At 45.9% G+C, this 18,849-nt stretch overlaps 1 protein-coding gene and 1 long non-coding RNA gene across 15 annotated transcripts in view; one reads left to right on the top strand and one right to left on the bottom strand.

The window, feature by feature from the left end:
- The window catches only part of CADPS (calcium dependent secretion activator), a 204,682-nt gene that overhangs the window by 69,338 nt on the left and 116,495 nt on the right, over nt 1-18,849 (top strand). For all 13 annotated transcript variants that reach the window (XM_064432916.1, XM_064432911.1, XM_064432909.1 and 10 more), the window contains exons 4-6: nt 484-564; nt 4,774-5,010; nt 7,237-7,358. In XM_064432916.1, coding sequence (XP_064288986.1) covers nt 484-564; nt 4,774-5,010; nt 7,237-7,358 — 440 coding nt within the window. The remainder of the gene's footprint in view (nt 1-483; nt 565-4,773; nt 5,011-7,236; nt 7,359-18,849) is intronic.
- Nucleotides 15,516-17,740, bottom strand: LOC135307381 (uncharacterized). 2 transcript variants are annotated; one of them, XR_010368092.1, is made up of 4 exons: nt 17,681-17,740; nt 17,409-17,594; nt 16,433-16,884; nt 15,516-16,327 (listed from the first exon to the last, which is right to left on the bottom strand). It is a non-coding gene; the product is annotated as an uncharacterized LOC135307381 (long non-coding RNA). The 2 variants fall into 2 exon arrangements; XR_010368093.1 differs by lacking the exon at nt 16,433-16,884.

The raw sequence follows: 18,849 nt of genomic DNA, 5'->3' as shown, positions 1-18,849 counted from the left end.
AAAATCAGTGGTGAAGCAGCATGCAGAAATAACACCTGCACCTGGGGTGGGTCTGTGTGAGCATTTGTGGCAAGGGGAGGTGCAGGCAGACAGAGATGCCATGGAGAGCAATGGGTCAGGGGCAACGTGGTGTTCCAGCTGATCCAGTGAGCACCAACAGATGAGCTCAGCATTCATCAGGCTGAGAATCAGAGCTTTTGTCATCACTGTAGCTGTAACTTTCCAGACTACACTACACCAGACCGCCTCAGGGTGAGGATGCTCAGCCCCAGGAGGCAGCAGGGCAGGCATCAGAAACTGTCTTGGATTGGTGAACTTTGTGTTTGTCCTTTGTGGGAGCTTCTGTTCCAGAATGTAGCCCCTCACCACTCGCTCTGTCTATCAGCAATGTAGCACAGGTGGTCAGCCTGAAGAGCTGAACTGCTCCTAAAGGTGTTGCATTGGTTAATTTTTCACCTTGATTTGCCTTTTGTTTTCATACAGCTGGACAACCCTGATGAGCAAGCAGCACAGATCAGACGCGAGTTAGATGGACGTCTCCAAATGGCAGAACAAATTGCCAAGGTAAAAACAAAGGTCTACTGTTATTAATAACCTCTTCATTTAGGAGTGTACAAGGAGCTTGATGCAGCCCCCAGGTCCTGTCATTCTCTTACAAGCTTCTTCTGACAATAATTACTGGTTAAAAGTGTTCAGATTATTAGCTGCAAACAAACAAGATGAAGCTGTTCTGATGTGCTTTTCTTGGAATGTCCTGATGAGCTGGGAGAGTTTAGGTTCCTGAAAAATCCCTTGTGAATCCTCAGAGGTGTCACATTTCTATGCTAGACAATAAGGTGGATAGTCGTGTGTAAAAAAGGAGCCAGGAATCATCCTAATGGGATTTGTGGTTTTTTGCTGGGCTGATAGGAGCCACAGTTCCCTGCCTGTAGGTAAATGCTGCCTCAATAAAGGTCGTTCAGATGTATTGTCCCAAAGAAGTTCACTCTGTGCATGAGAGCAGTCGGGCCATCACTGCCCCCTGCAGACATTGCTGCTGTTTGGAGCAGTAGGCATGAGACCTCCAAACAGCTTTGATAACCAAGCACTCAACTCATCTCCCTAGAGACCCTTCTGTAAGGAACCATCTCCCTGGGAGCAAATCACACCCCCACACAGTGGCCTCCAGTGGACCACAGATGATGGAGAGGATCCTGTTGACATCAGTATGGCAGAGTTTTATCCCTGCCTCTAATCAGATGCTCTGAGTCACTGATAAAGCCCTAATGGGGCTGAAGTCATTTGGAATGATCTATCTGGCTGTTCTTGATAATCAAGAAACCATTACTACAAGGCAAAAAAAAATCTAATCACAGAGACAAGCTCAGTCTAGGGACCTGCCTTTCAGCAGCAGTCATCCCAGCACTGAGCTGGGCCCAAATTAGGATTTTTTATAAGAAAGGTGATATCAGAGCTGTTTGCAACCACACTGATATGCCTGGATGTGAAAAGCAGAGCATATTGATTTATAGTAAGGCATTAACAATGGTGCTGGTGGGGCCTGCACAGCTCCTCCTCACTAACACCTCTGTTGAACATCTGCTGCTGTTTCATCTTTGAGGACATAGGCTCTGGTTTTCTGCACTTTACTGATAAAATTATTGAGATGGCCAAGGACCACATGTCCAATCAATGGTGCAGCAAAACAGCAAACTCACTGGAGGTCTTTTGTTCAGCATTTGGCCCTTTGCCATTTCATTCTTGTCAAGAAAACCTACAGTATTTATTTGCAATAAAATGTGAGCCTCTGCACTGAGCGCGGCTGCTCTGGTTCTGCGATAGGTAACCAGACCCTGAGAAAAAGATTGCCTGGTTTTGTTGTTTCATTTTCTCTTTCTGGTATGTAGAACAACAATATGCATGATTCAGTAGCAGCCAGCAGAAGCTGCAGCATCATTAATTATTTTTGCAAATGAGAATTTGCCATTTTCATTCTGCCCCAAGGATGCTGAAAACAAACCATGACACTGCTGGTCATCTGAGAGGGATTCAGGGGAAACTCCTCAACATAACCTGGCATATTTCTGTGCAGGATTCAACCTTCAAAATACAGCAGTGCAGCTTGGAGGATGGTTTAGAGTAAAAGGGACTTGCTTGGGTTTCAGTTGGCAGCTAGGGATATTCAATCTCCATCATGGTACTGCAGCAGACTTTCTCTTCAGAATGTCAGGTCCCGCTAGCATCTGCCTGCAAGAAACCTTGTTCTTTCAGATCTGTGAATACCATATTTTGGAGGCATCCAAATGACCTTTTGAATCTTCTTCTGTAGCCTCCTTTCTGGGCAAGGCTGCTTTCCCTGTAACACAGGGCAGGTTCACAATTCATCTCAGTGAAAGGATAGCATTTCCATTTTTATCTCCAATTTGCAGCTTTTAATACAGATTTGCTGCACAGGGAGGCTTACAGTGCTTGTGAAACCAGGACTGAGGTGTCTATCTTGGAGATTCCATGCTCGAGGCAAATTAATACCTTGTTGTTAAATTAAGAAATTCACACTAGGACATTTGCACTTCAGAGGCAGCAAAGGCTGAGGAGTCTTACGGGACCAGTGGCTCTGCAAGGCTTCATCTGAGCTGTTGTGTGACCTTGAACAAGTCCCTGTTGTGCCAGCTTTCCTGCCTCTGCATACCAGGACACAGCTCTGGGTCTTTTTGCCTTTCCCCTGTGCCCAGCTCAGTGCAGCACTAGGGCAGTGCTAGGCAGGTCCCCCACTGAGCCTGACTCCATCAAAGCACATCAGCCCAGCCCTGGAGCAGCTTGAGGATCACACTCTGTGGCAAGCAGATGTTTTAAAGCTGAATCTGGACAGGCTTTTCAGTCTGTCTGTTGTACTTTTCCAGCAGCTAAATAGAGCAGCATTACAGCTGAGAGCTTAGTGATGCCAAGGCAGACGTATATTTTTCTCTGCAGTGGCAAGTGCTCTGCTGTCCTGTGGTGCCTTTTCCCCTCCCAGTCACCTGGCTTCAAGGACAAGGAGGAGCACGTGTAGGAGCAACTAAATGAGACCTGGTGGTGACACTGGAGTGACATGTCTGTCTGGGGCTGGACCCACTCTGCTCCAGCCTGCTGGACAGGTCATTCCTCATATCCTAACTCTGCCTGTCTCCATGCTTGTGCCTCTCTCCCTATTCCTGATCCTTTCTCTGCTCCCAGTACATGGGGAGGTGATTAATGACCTTTCTTGCTGTTGTCTGCATCTCTTGATAGTTTCTTACTCCTGAATTCCCTCAGCTTTATCTCCAGTCTGGTGGGTGACTTGAGACCACATCTGCATCTCTGCATTTCCAACATCAGCTAAATAGTCCTAGTTAAACTGTTATGCATCACTTCAAACTACATTTTTAGCCCTAATACGAGAAGCTGCTGGTGGCTCACAGTGAAATGTCTCAGTCCTTGCTGCACTGCTGAAGAGGTTTGTGAGGACAGTGCCAAAATTACAGTCCCTGGAGAGATGGATGACAGCAGGCTAAAAAAGCAATAATATCTGAACATCATTGCTGCAGCAGTAGTTCTCAAAATCTACGATACAGTTACATTTTTTTTTCCTAGGGTTGACTTGCTAGTTATATAATGCACAGACAATACAGGAGGCTGATTAGGTAATTTATTTCACTGTAGGTCTAATTTTTATGGGGGAATTACTTCCCAAGATTGAGGCTGGAAATACATGACTATACTTCAGCTGCTTGTGTGAGTGCTGCTGTGAGCTCTTCTTGTAGTGGGTAAGATCTTAAGGACTGATGCAAAAACTAGTGCAGAGGAGAACTCTTTCAGCAGCCTGATGACAGACTTCTAGAAGAAACCTGACCTTGTTTTCTTTTTTAGCATACATTTTACAAATGGCATTTTACAATGTTGTTGTTGCCACCAAGATTGTTTGCACATCAGCCTTGTGTTCCCTGGCTGCAGATGCTGCCTCACTGTCTTACACCTTGCTCAGTGTCTTGTAACCCACGGAGAGACATTTGAATCCTGAGCAGATTGAGGCCATGGGAGGAGTTGTCAGAAGATGTAAGGCTCAGGCTGGTGATGGGCAGCAGTTCAAAGCTGAGAACACACATTGGGGAACATCATAATTTGCTCTCACTGTCACCCTTGGTTTTAGAGTTTAAATTTCCCGTTGACAGCAAGCAGCACTGGAAAGTCTCACAGTGAAAAGTTGTCTTCCTTGGGGGAGGCTCAGCCCCTGGCAAGTAGTGGAAAGGATGTTTTACCCCTTCTTCCAGTTAGGACCAAACATTCCTGCCCACACGTGGCTGGTGTTCCCTCTTTGGGCTCCTTTCACACCTAGAAACCTGATTAAGCAACCACTCAGAAGTGTTTTAAAAAGAGCTAGCACAATTGGAAGACTGGAAAACAAATTTCTTACTGTCAGCATCCTCTGAATCAGCAAGTTGCTGTTGGTCACAAAGTTCAGTTGAGATCTGGCCTGGAGTGTTTGTAATTGAGGAAAATGCTATCCATAGGAAAAAGCCCATTTGCAGATAGAAGTCAGTGAAAAACAAGTGCATGCAAGATACAGGAAAATTGGACAAGTACCAAATAGTAATTCTGTGAGAAACTAGCAATAATGTTTCTACATTACTCAGGGGGAAGCTGTAATTTGTCATCTGGTTTGTAGGAGCTCCCTGCTCACAAACCTCTGCAGATGCTCTCGGGGGATTCTCCCACTGCAACAAGTGGCTGTTGATTGTCACAAACATTCATTCTGTTGTGTTTGTTTCCAAATCCAAGGAGCGCAAGTTTCCCAAGTTTGTGTCCAAAGAAATGGAGAACATGTACATTGAGGAGCTGAAGTCATCTGTCAATCTCCTGATGGCAAACTTGGAGAGCATGCCTGTGTCTAAAGGAGGCTCTGAGTTCAAGCTGCAGAAGCTGAAACGTAGCCACAACACCTCAATAATTGACATGGGAGAGGAAAATGAGAACCAGCTTTCCAAGTCAGACGTCGTGTTGTCATTCTCCCTGGAGGTAAGCTACATGCACACAACAGTGTGCAGAGTTCATGGGAGTAAAAAGCACAGCAGCCAACTTCTGCTCAGTTCAAATTTAGGTTAGGTGGAGAGAGGTGAGTGGAAGTCACTGTTTTCTGGAAGTTTTGCCTGTGATTAAACACTGTGTCCTTTCTGGTGTCTCACCACCTTGTTGGAACAATCTGTGTGATGTGCACTCTCTGGCATTTTGTGATGATGTATATCAAATGGCTCAGAAATCTGCATCATTACCTGATCTCTCCATGCAGTTTCTTACTGAGTGTAGCCCAGTAACCCTGAGCCTGTCTTGTCCCCAAAACCATTACAATAATGCAACACTGTAAATATCAGCATCTTTAACTACTGCCAGCTAGAAGGGTTGCTGCATTTCCCTGCGAGAATTGCTTCCTCTTTGAAGAATTCCTGGGGTTTGAATTCACCCAACAGATTGGTTTGCAGTTTGTGTGGAAATACTGTGCTGTGCTGGGTTGCTCTTTGCTCTCTGTTGCATGCTGACTTTCTGTTGAGCAGTTTGTCTGTGCAGCCCAGGGGAAGGCAGGGTGCTGCTGCTGCCTCAGTCCTGGAAGAGTGTTGCTCAGTAGCTGTTTTCAGCCAACTCAGTTGTTTTGTGCAAACACATTTGTGGTCTGTTTGTGGGCATATTTACTTCAAGGAGTCATCAGCTCACCCCTACAGAATTGTTGTTGTCTGTCAATGAGTGGGTTTATGTTACATTGTCAAAACAACTACCAGGATGGAGTCAAAAATGTAGGATGCAGAAATATCAGAAAATTCTGGTTTTGTCTAGTTTCCTGTTTATTTCTCTTCCTAGGGGGGCGTCTCTTGTTGTACATATCATGCTAATGCAAAACTTAAGAACCCTGGTTGTCCAGCCTCAGAATTCAACTCATTAAGTGTCTGAAGCCATCTTTGTAATATTCAGTCCAGTCTTACTTAAAACTAGGGTTGTGAACCCAGGGATGGTGCCTTCAAGAGCAGCATCAAATAAGGCTGACTTCCAAGCATTGCCGCCTGGAGGAGCAGGGAACTGTCACAAAGCAGTAGCCCCGTGTTGCAGAAGCTGTGCAGTGTGTACAGCTGTGTGTGAAGGGACACCCTCGCTGCAGGGTGTCACAAATGCTCTGCTCCAGCTGAACCCCACCTGGTGGGAAGCCAGTGAAGCACTGACTTGAGGAGCTGGCAGGTCTGGGCACTGCTCACTGCACAAAACTCCTGCTGCAAGAAAGCTTTTACTAAAAATGTGCACTCGTTAGAGGCTTTGTGGAGCTCTGTGTGCCGGGGACAGGATCCTCAGCTCCAGACAGATCAGAAGACCTGAGGAGAGGAATTTTAAACCCCTGTGTATATACTACATAAATAGCTGTAATAGAACATGAACAGAAACTCCCACAGTGATTCTTGTAGAAATGTTTAAGGTATGTGGTTAATGGGATTAATTACCTTAAAAAAAAAAAGGAAAAAAGTTAATTACCTGCAAGAAACTTAGGTAGTGATTTCTTAATTAGGAAGATTTTCTATAAGCAAGATGAAGGGAGTTGTTTTTTGGGGTTTGTTTTGTTTTGTTTTTTTTAACCAGAGCTATAGAATGGACAGGGGACAGCAGTTTTAAACTGGAAGAGATGTAAATTTGGTATAAGAAAGAAAATGGTTTTGATGAGGGTATAGGACACTGGAAGAGGCAACAAATGGGATATAGGTGTTTCATCATTGGAGTTTTTGAAGATCAGGTTGGATGGGACTCTGAGCAGTTTGATCTCCTGAAAGACGTCCATGCCTCAGCATGGGGATTGGACCAGATGATCTTCAAATATCAACCCAAACCATTTTATGATTAATATGGAAAATATGCTTTTGGCACAAGCTGAGTAGTTGTGTGCTTTTTTTTTTTTCCCCCTGGATTTCACATATTAAGGCATTTCTAGATGGGGCAGGACCATGTCTGTGAAGCCCATCTCCTGAAGCTTGGTACAGCCCTGGGCACCCAGGGGTTTCAGTGAGCCCACGTGCAGTCAGAGGGAATCCTGGTCTCCAAACAGACCTGGCTGGCTGCCACCGTCCCCACTCAGCCTGGGCAGTGCCACCATCCCTGTCAACATCCAGCAGCACGTGGAGGACCCCAACACCAGCTGACCCCATGGTTCAGCAGCCCCAGCGGGGTCTGAAGGAGGCTGCTCCTCTAACAATTCTCCTTCTCTGCCTGCAGGTTGTCATCATGGAGGTGCAGGGGCTGAAGTCGCTGGCCCCCAACCGCATCGTGTACTGCACCATGGAAGTGGAAGGTGGGGAGAAGCTGCAGACAGACCAGGCTGAAGCCTCCAAGCCAACGTAAGCCTTGCTTTGCTCTTTGGTCTCCCCACCACACTCTCCTCTGCCCTGTCTCTGCACTGCTGAGTCACTGCAGATAGCTCTGGCTCCTGCATGGTGAGGGCTCTCAGAGGCAGAGGAGAAACATGGCCTTCCACACGTGCAGAGTCTTGTCCTGCAGCTAAAAATGGCACATAAGCTCTGACAGAGGGGAATAAAGTGTTAATGAGAGGCTTATGTCTCGTGTAGCCATAGAGAGATCAATTTGTGCCTATACATAAGTGCTTTACTAAATAGGGATGGAGTTAAGCATGTGCTTAGATAAGTACTTGCCTGAGTGTCCATCTGAACTGGTGCCATCAGGTGTAGGTAAATTATCTTGTCCTCACTGTCAGGGTTTTGGCAGTCCTGTGAGAAAGAGAACAGCTGGCAGGGACACAGTCTGGCAGCCAGAGGTGGAAGAGAGGATCTGGGAAAAGCTTCAATTTACTCAGTTAAAGCTTTATCTGAGACCTCTCTGGCCCAGTCCCATTCAAGGGCAGAATCTTGTTCTGTCCTCTTTGACCTCATCCCCAAATCCTCCTTTTGACCCCATGCTTGGCTTTCTTTCTTGTCTTACCTGGATGTTGTTAAGCACCTACTGGTAGTGATTGGGCTTTTTTATTTGGAAGGAGAAAATGATGAATGGCTTATTTCCTTTCCAATTTGTGGGATTGTTAACTTGAAACACTCTGGATTTGAGGCAGTGTTCCTCCAGATGACTGCAGAGATTTCACCCTTAAATTAAATTCTCAGTGTACTTCCTGACAGGGGAGAATTGCTGATGTGGTATGAAGCCTCCTCCAGGATTAGGGAGCAGTGCTGTTGTGCTCATATCCCATTCCCCGTGGCCAGTCCTCAGAGGTGTTTTTCCAAGAGCTTCCCAAGCTCATGGAGGGAAATCCAGAACCACCTGGCTGCAGGACATGGCAGTGCACAAGCACTGCAATCAGCTCAGGAGCAGTGGGTGCAGGCAGGACAGTGCAGAGACCAGGACAGGCTGCCTTCCCTCTGTCACTGTCCTCTCACAGAGGCACAGAAATTGCTGGTGCTTCATGCCCTGTGCTGCACCAGAGCAGCAGGAATCTGCAGTAAGCTGTTCAAAAACAATATTCCCAATCAGGAAAAGTGCTGCAGCCTGGCTGACTTTTCAAAATGCTTTGAAATCTGCTTTAGAGAAGGAAGGAAGAGAGCTGAGCTTACAGCAAAATTTCCATGAGAACTTACAATTGTCACTATTTTAGGTATTCTTATTGCTTCAGTGGAGAAAGTTGGGCTCTATTTAGGGGAAATTGCTACTATTCATACTGAAAAAGCACATTTCCCTGGGTTGCATGTGCTTGTTTAGATTGGTCTGTTCATCCCACCTTTGCTCACAGGATCTGCCCTTCCGTGCACAGGTGTTCCTACTGCAGGATGTAGCACCATTTCTATGAGAATTGCTTTGAAAATAAGACCTGCAGGAGTGAACTCTTTAATTGAGTGGGTCTTTTTATTATAATTAAATGTACAGTGTCTGGGCATGAAGCCATCAGCCCTCAAGAAAATGCAGCCAACACTGAGTGCTGCAGTGTGATAAAAGTCATGCGAGTCCATCACACTCATCCTCTCTCTACACTGGCTTCCTGCAGAGGTGTGAGCCAGGCTTCAAGTCTTCTGGATTGCTCCAGCACTTGGGCTGATACTTATGGAAACGGCTTAGGAGAGGAGTAGGTTTGATAATTGAAATCCAGGAGGGGTCTTAGGACCCTTTCTTTCCAGAACCAAAGACCAGCCATACTGAGGCTCTAGAATAATCTTCACAGAAACCAGAGGCCATCACAAAAAGCTTGTCCTTCTTGCCTCTCTCATTAGAGGTGTTTCTTGCACCTTGCCTCCCCTCCCAGGCACAGCAGCAGAGACACAGGAAGCCAAAGCTCTGTGAAAGCAATTTACTGTACCTAAGTTCTCTTGAGAAGGATAGAGGGAATGAATCCAATGTGACATGTTTGTCATCTTGCTTAATGCAAGACTTGAAGGACCTCAGGTACTCTGGTGATGAGGGCAGTGATAGAAACAGCCAGAGAAGGTTTTGTTGCATTTTTGAGCAGTGCTGCCTTAGAAACAAAGGATTTATGGCCAGGCAAAACAGCCTTTGGAGGTGTTAGTTCAGATGCTGAAATCAGTCTCACTGAGGTCACTCACACTGTGTTTGCTTCTGTGCTTTTTGTAAGAAGCAAACCACCCCTACAGAAAAGAAGCAGCTCAGTGAAGGCATGAGGAACTGCTCACTGCCCAGCATCCCAGGATTTGTGTGCTTTGGCAGGGATCCTGCCTGGCCTGGGGGTAAAGAACACTTGGGGACTGTGAGCCTCAGCACTATGAAACTGTGAACACCGAAGCAAGTTACTTCTGTGCATCCCAGAAGTTTTATGTCTCAGAGACTCAAAAAATGTGGGTTAAGCACCTGTGCTCAGAATATGCAGTGAATGCAGGTCTGGAAACAGGCAGCATTGTTTAACTGCCAGCCTTGAAACTGTTTGAAATTCAGCTTTGCCATTGTCTGGAGGCTCTACAGGTGACAGAAGGTTAAATTTCTCATAAGCATCAGGGGAGAAAAATTACATTTGAACAGTAATATTCATTAGAAGACTTTACTTTTCTATGACAGCCCTGTGTCCTGGGGTGGAGAATGTTAGGGGCCACTCAAACTTGTAGGACATCTTTTCACCTAACTCATGGAGTTGTTAACTTTAATCTCATATGTCCTTGAAATGCCATCCCTCAGCTAGAGCACCCAAGTCACAGCACGCTGGTGAGATGGTGGCTGCTCTTCAGCTCAGTGCCATACCAGGGGCTCCAGCCTAGCTTCCACATCTCTAATGACAAAAGGCATTTTACCAGCCAGGGAAGGATTTCCAAAAGCACTGGTCTAGGTCTATGTGAGATTCTTCTTTCATTATTCTGGTGCAAAATGGGCAGTTTTTGAGAAGAAAGGAGTGACTTTGGAGCTTGAATCCCATTTTCAGACCTTGAGAGAGGCAGGGCAGCAACAGGGTTAGCAGCCCTCAGTAGCCAGCCATCAGATGAGTTGTGTACAAGGAGTGTGGGGTTTGGGACAACAGTAAATAAATACTGGCCTTCTATTTCTTCTCAGTCTTCGTGCTGGATTCCTGACATTTGAAGCCCAATCCCTTCATGTGAGGATTATCTGCCTCAGCACAGATGCAGGGGATGGCACAATTCTAGAGAAAGCCAGGCCTGAAATAGCAAGGTTCATTTCAGATCAGGCTTGCAGTGTTTTATTAGTAGTGCTTTTAATAAGTTGTGTAAGAAAAAGCTTTTGTGTATTATGCCCTAACACGCAGATGCCTCTAAAAGATATCTCAAATCCCAGTGTGAGAAGGATTTTACTGCTTTTTGTGCTGGAATTGTATTCTTGCAGATGTTTGTGGGGTTTACACCTCTCCCCCCTTCCCCATGTACTGGCCTGTGGTCTGTCCTCTGCATGTCTCCAAAATGCCCTTCCAGGAGCTGTGTTAGTAGTGCTGATGTTTGTGCAGCCTGGAAACAGGGTTGTCAAGAGGTTTGGGAATAGCACAAAAGATCCAGACACAGCCCCCCTGTCCTGAAGCCTCCAGAGAAACTGCTGGGTATATTTAAACAGTGACTGTGCTTGTGGCAGTGCTCATGGTCAGCATCTTACATCACCTTTCTCTGATGTGAGCAGAGCAAAAGAAAAGAAACCCGAACAACAGCAAGGACAGTGCCTTGTGAATAAGTGCTATAGATTCTGGAGTTATTTTGGCATCCAGATAAGTCTCATTTTCTCCTCTATCACAGTAGTGAAAATTGGGTGTCCCTGCATTGATCTGAGCTGAACCATCTGGGGTAAAAGCAGTAAATATTGGTGAGGGAAGAATCTGGCTAACCTGTCTGTGCATTTGGCATGCCAGGAAGGGACAGGGGTGTGGGCTGCTCCTCTGGAAGTGTTTTCATTTTGAGGTTATCTATCCCCCTTGCAGAGCAGTCTCTTCAGTCCTAGTGCAAGGGTGCAGTAGCTCAGAGAATGAGAGATGAGGATGGACTTTTTTTCTGAAGGAGAAAAAATCACTTTTCATTGCTTGGGATTGTTTTCCATGTAGTTTTCTTCTGTGCGTGCTGTAGGGCAGTGTAGGGAGAAAGGACACTCAATGGCTCTCATCTGACTTCATGCCACATCTTACATTTGTCATGACCAAGGGCTTGAGCCCTGTGCCCTTTCCAGAAATTCCCTCTTGATAAAGTAATGTCTTTGGTAAACTTCTAAACCTCTCCCATCTCCTTTCCCTTAGCCACCTCCCTATGAGACAGGGGTGTCTGGTTTTATCTTTGTGCTGGCTCTGATGCTGCTCCCTGATTTGTTTCAAGGTGCTCTGACAGCTCTGCTGCTTTTCTCTGCTGCGACAGGCTGCCCTTGTTCAGATCCCCGCACCAAACCTCCAAGCTTATCACTCAGCCAGAGCTTTTGTTTCAAATTAGTGTGCCATCAGAGCCCTCTGTCTGACCATGAAGAGGGACAGGACCTGCACAGCATCCTGCTTCAGTGCTGTTTCATCACCTTTTCCTTCTGGGAGATGGGCACTGAACAGCAAAGGGAGAAGCCCTGTGAGAAAGGGGTCTGGCAAGCAGGGATGCTTTCCCTGTCTGCAGAAGGGGAAAATCTGGTCCTTTCACTCAGGAATCCCCTGCCTCAGGCCATGGAGTTTGAAGTGATGCCCAGTGGCTTTGCACAGAGAGGGCTGTGATGGGAGTGTTCTGTTGCAGTCAGTGTTTTGCTGCTGCAGTTCCTTGGGAGATGCTGTGAACACTCCCCTGAGGTAAAATGAAAAAAATCCTTCTGAGATGCATAAATCTCAAATATTCCATATTCCATATAACTAATTTGACTCTGATAAACTAAAGGGGTTTATGTTGATGTGAGTGAGAATAGTGTTTAATTCTTGGAGTGCATCCCTCAGTACAGCTGTTGTTGCCAGGCCTGGTAGGTCTCTTCCAGACCTGGCAAAGCTCAGGAACAGGTCCTGTGTGGCTGCACAGTTTTAAGTAGACATTCATATTTAAGTTTGCATGCTTAGCTAAGCCCTGTGTAAGCAAAATTCGTGATGCTGGGTAAAAAACAAAGCAAAAGGAAATTTTAGGAAATAGCTGCTTTTTCTTGCTTTTTCCCCCTCCTCCTTACTCTTCTAATTGGCTTCAGCATTAAATATAAGCTGTCTTAATTACCCACACTGATTGGATTGCTTTTCCAGTCACATTACTTCATTTCACAGCTGTGCAGATGTTTGCAGCTTTTTCCTCAGGAAATCTCTGGGAGCCTTAGGAATGTGTTAAAGCAGGTGGCTGGGTACAGCAAACATCAGACCCCATTGTTTGTGGGGTGCAGTCCTTGTTCCTGGGGCGAGGCTCTGAGCAGAGGGTCAGTCTGCCCCAAGGCATCTATTGGGGAAATGTGTTCCAGGGGAGCTCTTCAGCTTTGGTCTCTGTGAGCATGGTGCAGATGCCCTGAGCCCACAGTGTTGCTGGGCTAGGAGGTGGAAATGACAGGGACAGGAACTTAGGGCAGTTGCTCTTAGCCCCTGTGTCTAAGGCTGGAGGGTACAAAATGGGGTCCAAATCCCTGACACAAGTTTTCTTCACTTGCAGCTGTTTAGCATGCCTAGGAGACAGTTTTCTGATGACACTGTGCATGACTTTGCACCTGAAGAGTTCTGCTGTTAGCTTGGTTTCACCTGCTCTTCAAGTCCCCTTTTGTGTGACAATATTTCCATAATGCTCCTGAGATTTATGCTGTGATGTTCCCATTTCTGAAAGTGGAGTCTGTGGACAAGTCATTAAGCACAGCAAAAACTGCAATAAAAAGTTATTACCCGAGTGCAAGTATGTGATATATTATGGGAGGTCTTTGTGCAAATGATTTACTGCCCTTTTTAATTAGGAATTCAGAACCTTTTCTGATGCTCCCTCATAGCTGTTCTGCAGGATTGGGTCTTACCCAGCTCAGCCACTGTGGGACAAAAATTCTGCTTTAAATTAAGCAGCTGAATTTTTCTCCAGAATAAAGGCAAAATTCTGTAGGGATTCCCTTACCCTGAGTGTCACCCAGACAGCCACACTGCTGTGGAGGAACCTCCTGGACTGCCATGGAATACTGTGCTGGGGCTGTGGATGGTGACCCCAGGTGAGGCTCTGTTCCCAAAGGTGTCATGTTCAGTCCCTGCTCTCCTGTACCACACTAGAAGCTGTGTTGAAGAGTAATGAAGGCTTGTTTCTATGCACTTACCCCTTGTACTTGGTTTCTTCCAGTATCAAGTAAGTGCAAGCTCTGACTGTGTTTTCCCTGACTTTCAGAGCACACATAGCATGGCTTTCACATGGATTCTCTGGTGTCTAGTAAGGGTTGAGCTCATGCACCTTCTCTTTCACAGATGAATGTCTTGCTTTTCTCGCCAGCTGTCTAATTTCTTGAGTGTTCCTATGCACTTGGGAATTATGTATTCCTGTGATAGCACATACATTCAAATTTAAGTATTCCAGAAGGTGTGATGATGCCCAAGGCGATTTTCATCGACACCCGTCTGCTTCATCACTCCTATGCTTGCAGCCTTAAGATGGGGATAGGAAAAACCAAAAGGACATTGAAATGAGACTGAGACTCCGTGATCTGAAATAGTGCTTAATTAAGAGGAGGACTTGCAGGATGCAAGGTCTGGGATACATTCAGTCATGGTGTTTATTGCTTATAGGTGCTGTTCTAAAAAAAAAAAAAAAAGCCATGCCTTAGTGTAAGTTCAGCACATCATTTGCCAGGAGAAAGGCAGGGGATGAGGCATGTGAAAGGGCCCAGTTGTTGGTTTATTTATTAAGTGCTGTGTACAAGTAGTGCACATTATTATTTAATGAGGGGTGCTGCTATTGCTGCAAAGCAGTGTAGGGAGATAGAGGACACACTTTGAAGAATTGGTACTGTGCCTGTCTGGACAAAGCTCTGGAATGGTGAAATGAGAAGACCAACCTTGATAGTGATTTTTCAACATTTTAGGTATCCTTTCTGTGAAATGAAGGTAGAGTGTAGTGGCTTTGTAAATGTGCTGCATCTCCCAACAAACCACAGAACTAAGTGTAAAAGCCCTTAAAGGGAGCCACATACTGTTGTCACTGCGTGGAAAAGGCTGCTCATAGAGAGAGGAGCTTGCACATGGCTGGGTGGGCATCACCTGCTGCAATTGTCCACTCGTCCCCCCTGACCCAGGAGATGCTAGTGTGAACTTTGCTTCTAGTGGTCAGAAGTTGGGCAAGGCAAACCCAGGTGTCTGGCTGGATTTGAGCTTCCTGTCCTGGATCCTGGCTTAGAAAAATATAAGACAGCAAAAATGTGAGTGGTGAGTGGTGGAACAACAAGAGATGGTCTCACACTTTTTTCCTCCTTTTAGCTGATTTTGAAAGGGTGCCTGTCCCATTCCACTGTAAAAGAGGGAGTCAGGAAGCCCCTATAAGAATATAACATATGCTGAGGCATAAATAAAAATCAGATTGGTCTCTCCCCGTACCTTGTGTTGTTTTCTGCTTTTTGCATTTAGAAAATATTTCATTGCTCTCTATTAAGTTTTATAAAGGAGGGTCTAGACTATGTTGGCACAAGCCAATAATATGTATATTCAGGCAGAGGATTTCTGTCTCCTTCTCCATGGTCTGTGCTTGTGAGATACCAAGTTTCTGTGAATGTGAGAGGGAATGGCTTTATTATGTCCAAAATCATGGCCAGGCCTTAACCAATGGCAGTCCTCTGCAGCTGTATTTTTTTCCAGGGTGGCAAGATCTGATAGAAGGGATAAATCATATTTAGTTATTCTGTGAAGTGAGCAGCTCTGTGGCTGGGTCAGTGGAGCATCTTTGGCCAAAGGAAACTTTGATTAGCATGTGTGTGGCATTGAGGTCACCCTATTCAAGAAGTGGTCAGAGCCACAGACAGTAAATACACACAGGCATTTAATGAATGAAGCTGTAAACTCATGCTGTATCCAAAGCAGATACACTGATGGAGTACATACAGTAGGCAGCTCTTGTAAAAGCAATTTTTCTTTCACTTCAGACCTCCCAGTAAAACAGTGCTGGGCTTTCACTGCCATTTCCCCCTGCTGAGTTTTTCTTCTCTAATTGTGATAATATTGAACAAGAGCATAGGCATTTGAAAAGCAGTCATCATTTAAATCATGGAAAGTAAGCATGCAACTTAATTTTTTTTTTTAATTTTTTCCTGTTAATACCCAAAAGATTGTGGTGACTAGCACTGCCACAATTTTGCATCCAAGCCAGCTGTGGGATTTCTGTAGCAGAGTCCAGCCTGGGGTGCAGTGGTCTGGGAGGGGTGTGTGGTCCTGGGCTGGGTGCAGGCATGGTGGAGGGACATCTCTGGGGCAGGAATGCCATCTCGTGGCCATAAATAGCTATTATGTGATTTTAAATCCACCTCCCATCCCTTCTTCCTTCGTCATGACACTTCCCCAGTGCATCAGTCATTCTCATGAGACACAAATCAAGCTGTATTTTCTGCATAGCAAAGATCATCCCTTTTTGGGTTCCTAAAGCTGTGCTGTCGGCCTCAGCAGCTCCTCTTGGCTGCAGTGCCCCGTGCTGGCACTGGGATGGGATCCATGGGGATTGTGTGTGAGCCACAAGCAGATCAAGAGCAGACCTTTGCAGGCTTTGCTTTGCTGCAGTCTCTGTCAGCTTTACCCTCACCCTTCTGTGCCTTGCAGATGTGATCTCTCCAAGACATATTTCTCTCTCAGCCGGCGGTGTAGCGCTGCCGTAGCCAGTTTGAGGATGTGGGAGTTGCAGCTCCTGGAGGGAGAGATGGTCTGGTACTGCTGTCTGCATGATGTTAAGCAAGATGGTGCCTGCGTGTGTGACACATACATTGTGTCTCAGAGCTGTGGAAGCAGAAAAGGACAGAGCATGAAGTGCTGGAGGTTGGAACACCTCTTTAGCTGCTGTAGAAGGAGCCCAGTCTTTAGTGACACACTGTCTCTGCTCACCTTTTGAATAACACCATAGTGCTTTCTGCAGTGGTGTTTTGGGCAAAATGAGCACCCTTTTTGTAAGCAAAATATTTACTAGTGGTGTTCTGTTTTAGCAGAGGGAGTGTTCCATGCTCTGCAGGAATTAAGGTGCCATAGGAAACTATGGATTCACTCAGAGCATCCTTGGGGTATCCCAGAGCAGACATCAGTGCTGCATGCAGAGCCATGGCCTTGCTCAGTGTTCTGTGGCTCCAGGGAAGGCAGGTACAGCCACCTCTGCTGGCCAGTGCCTGCAGGAATGCTGATTTGTCAGCACCTGCATGGGAGCTGCATCAGTGAAAGTGTGTTTTAAATCACTGCAAAGTCTGTGCAGGAAAGTCTGGGAGGAATCAAATCTGTTTGTGCTGTCACTCCCACTTCAGCTCAGCTTGTTCCGAGGGGATGGGACTGAAAGGCTGTTCTGGCAGCTGAAAGGGAGGGGAGGAAACAAATGTAAACAAAAATAGGCTGTGTTGTCAATCTGTGTCTGATGTCTTTGGTTATCCTGTTTTGAAGGTGAGTAAACACATCAAAGTTTTACTGTGGGAGGAATCCCAGAGGAGGCTCAGCAGCCCCTGAGTATCACGATGTATTATGGATGCAAACCTTTCTCAGTGCATTTCTACAGCCAGAATGGGATGGTGCCTTTCTTAGCACCTGAGTGATATTTCCAAACCCAGGATGTTTTTGCATGAGCAGTGTATATGCATCTATATGTGTTCTTTGAGATTTTCAAATATTTTTTGTGACTATGCAGCAGTCACCTCCAGCACACCTTTATAGCAGTGGAAAGACAGGGGCCCTCTATGTCAGGCATCACTTCATCTGCTTGCTGCCTCTAAATTGGGATGAGGCAAATTAAGGCCTAACTCTACTGATTTAATTAGATTTCTCCTTATTGCAATAGCAGGAGCCCAAAGCAGGGGACTGAGGCACATTTACAGTCCCCTACATTTTGGGTTTTCAGCTGAGGTTTGTAGTCCTACAGTAGGAAGTCACAAACTAGTTTGTAGCTGTCCCCAGCACAGCATCCCCAAACTGGCAGTTGTTGATGGTATTCTCCTGCTGAAAAGGAGTTGTGTGTGCATCCCACAGGTCTCCAGGTGTGTGACCCAGCCTGTGAGCCTTCTTGGAGTGCCTGAAAAAGGCAGAATTCTTCTGTGCCTATGGGCTTTTTCCAACCCCAAAGACACAAACAAAAAACCTATTATCCATTGCCATTACCCACAAGAGCTGCAAAGAATGCATATCTTCTCAAAGGCTTTGGGATACCCTGCTTCTGTTTATTACGGATTTGTGACCCAGCTGATGCAGGTGTGAGCAGCTGCCTCTGCCACGTGTCACAGACACGTCTGTTCTGCCACATCCCTGCCAGTTCAGTGCCCCGCCTGCACTGCTCCCTACAATGAGCTGTGAGCTCTTCCAGCCTCTAGTTGTGAAGGGCTCACCATTGCCTAGTTTATGGTGTTCCTAGAAGTTCCCAAGCACTATTTTCATTTAAAAAAATGTGTATTTTCATCCCAGTGGGATTAATGCCATCCCTGCCTGAGGGTTTGCTGTTGACCTGAGTGAGTCTGTGTGTGCTCAGTTATAATGAACTATTGCCTCTGTGTATGGGCAAGGGAAGTTCAGGTAGATCACTGATAAATAACTGTGGTCATCAACCTCTGGTTCACGTTTTTGAATGGCTGGTATTGATAAAGCATCAGAGAATATAGTAAAAAGCTATCCTGTGTGCTTCTTCACATACAATCAACTGTTAAAGATACTTTAAACCTGTTTATTTTCCTCCTCGCTTGTGTCTCTAGGAATATGTAGAAAAGAAACACAGCTTAGCATTACATTAAAGGAAAAGGTGCACTACTCCATCAGCTGCATGAAGGTAGGTTAGCTCAGTGCCTGGTGTGCTTCTGCTCTAACTCTGTTTTTCCCAGTGTTCAAGCATGGGCATACATGATTTATGGCCCAAGATTTAAAGGTCTCTCCTGGGAGAGGAGGAGTGTGCTAAAGTAATAAAACCATCATTTCTTAGACAGGATTTCTGGGAGAACTAAACTGAGACTGTATGTAGCATTTCAGTCTCCAGCAATGAACTCCAGGGATCTGAGCTCTCCATCCTCAGAGCAGGATCCAGATCCAGCAGGGACCATGGCTGGGCACCACAGTAAGCTGAGAAAACAAGGCTGGATTAAAAGCATCACACCACACAAGGTGAAGCAGTCACTGAGCCCAGGCAGTGTCTGTCAGGCTACTGTCTGTGCTGCCCTCTTGATGAGCTTCCCTTCAGCAGCCAGCCCACTTTGGAGACCTAGCTATACACCAGGAGAGACACAGACATGTCAGAGGAGGAGAGATGAGGGTTGGAAATGAAGAGAAATGCATGAAGCACAACC

The sequence above is a fragment of the Passer domesticus genome, chromosome 9 (assembly GCF_036417665.1).
Source record: "Passer domesticus isolate bPasDom1 chromosome 9, bPasDom1.hap1, whole genome shotgun sequence".
NCBI lineage: Eukaryota > Metazoa > Chordata > Aves > Passeriformes > Passeridae > Passer > Passer domesticus.
Note: the sequence above shows the minus strand (reverse complement) of the source record. Positions and strands in the feature narration are given on the sequence as shown.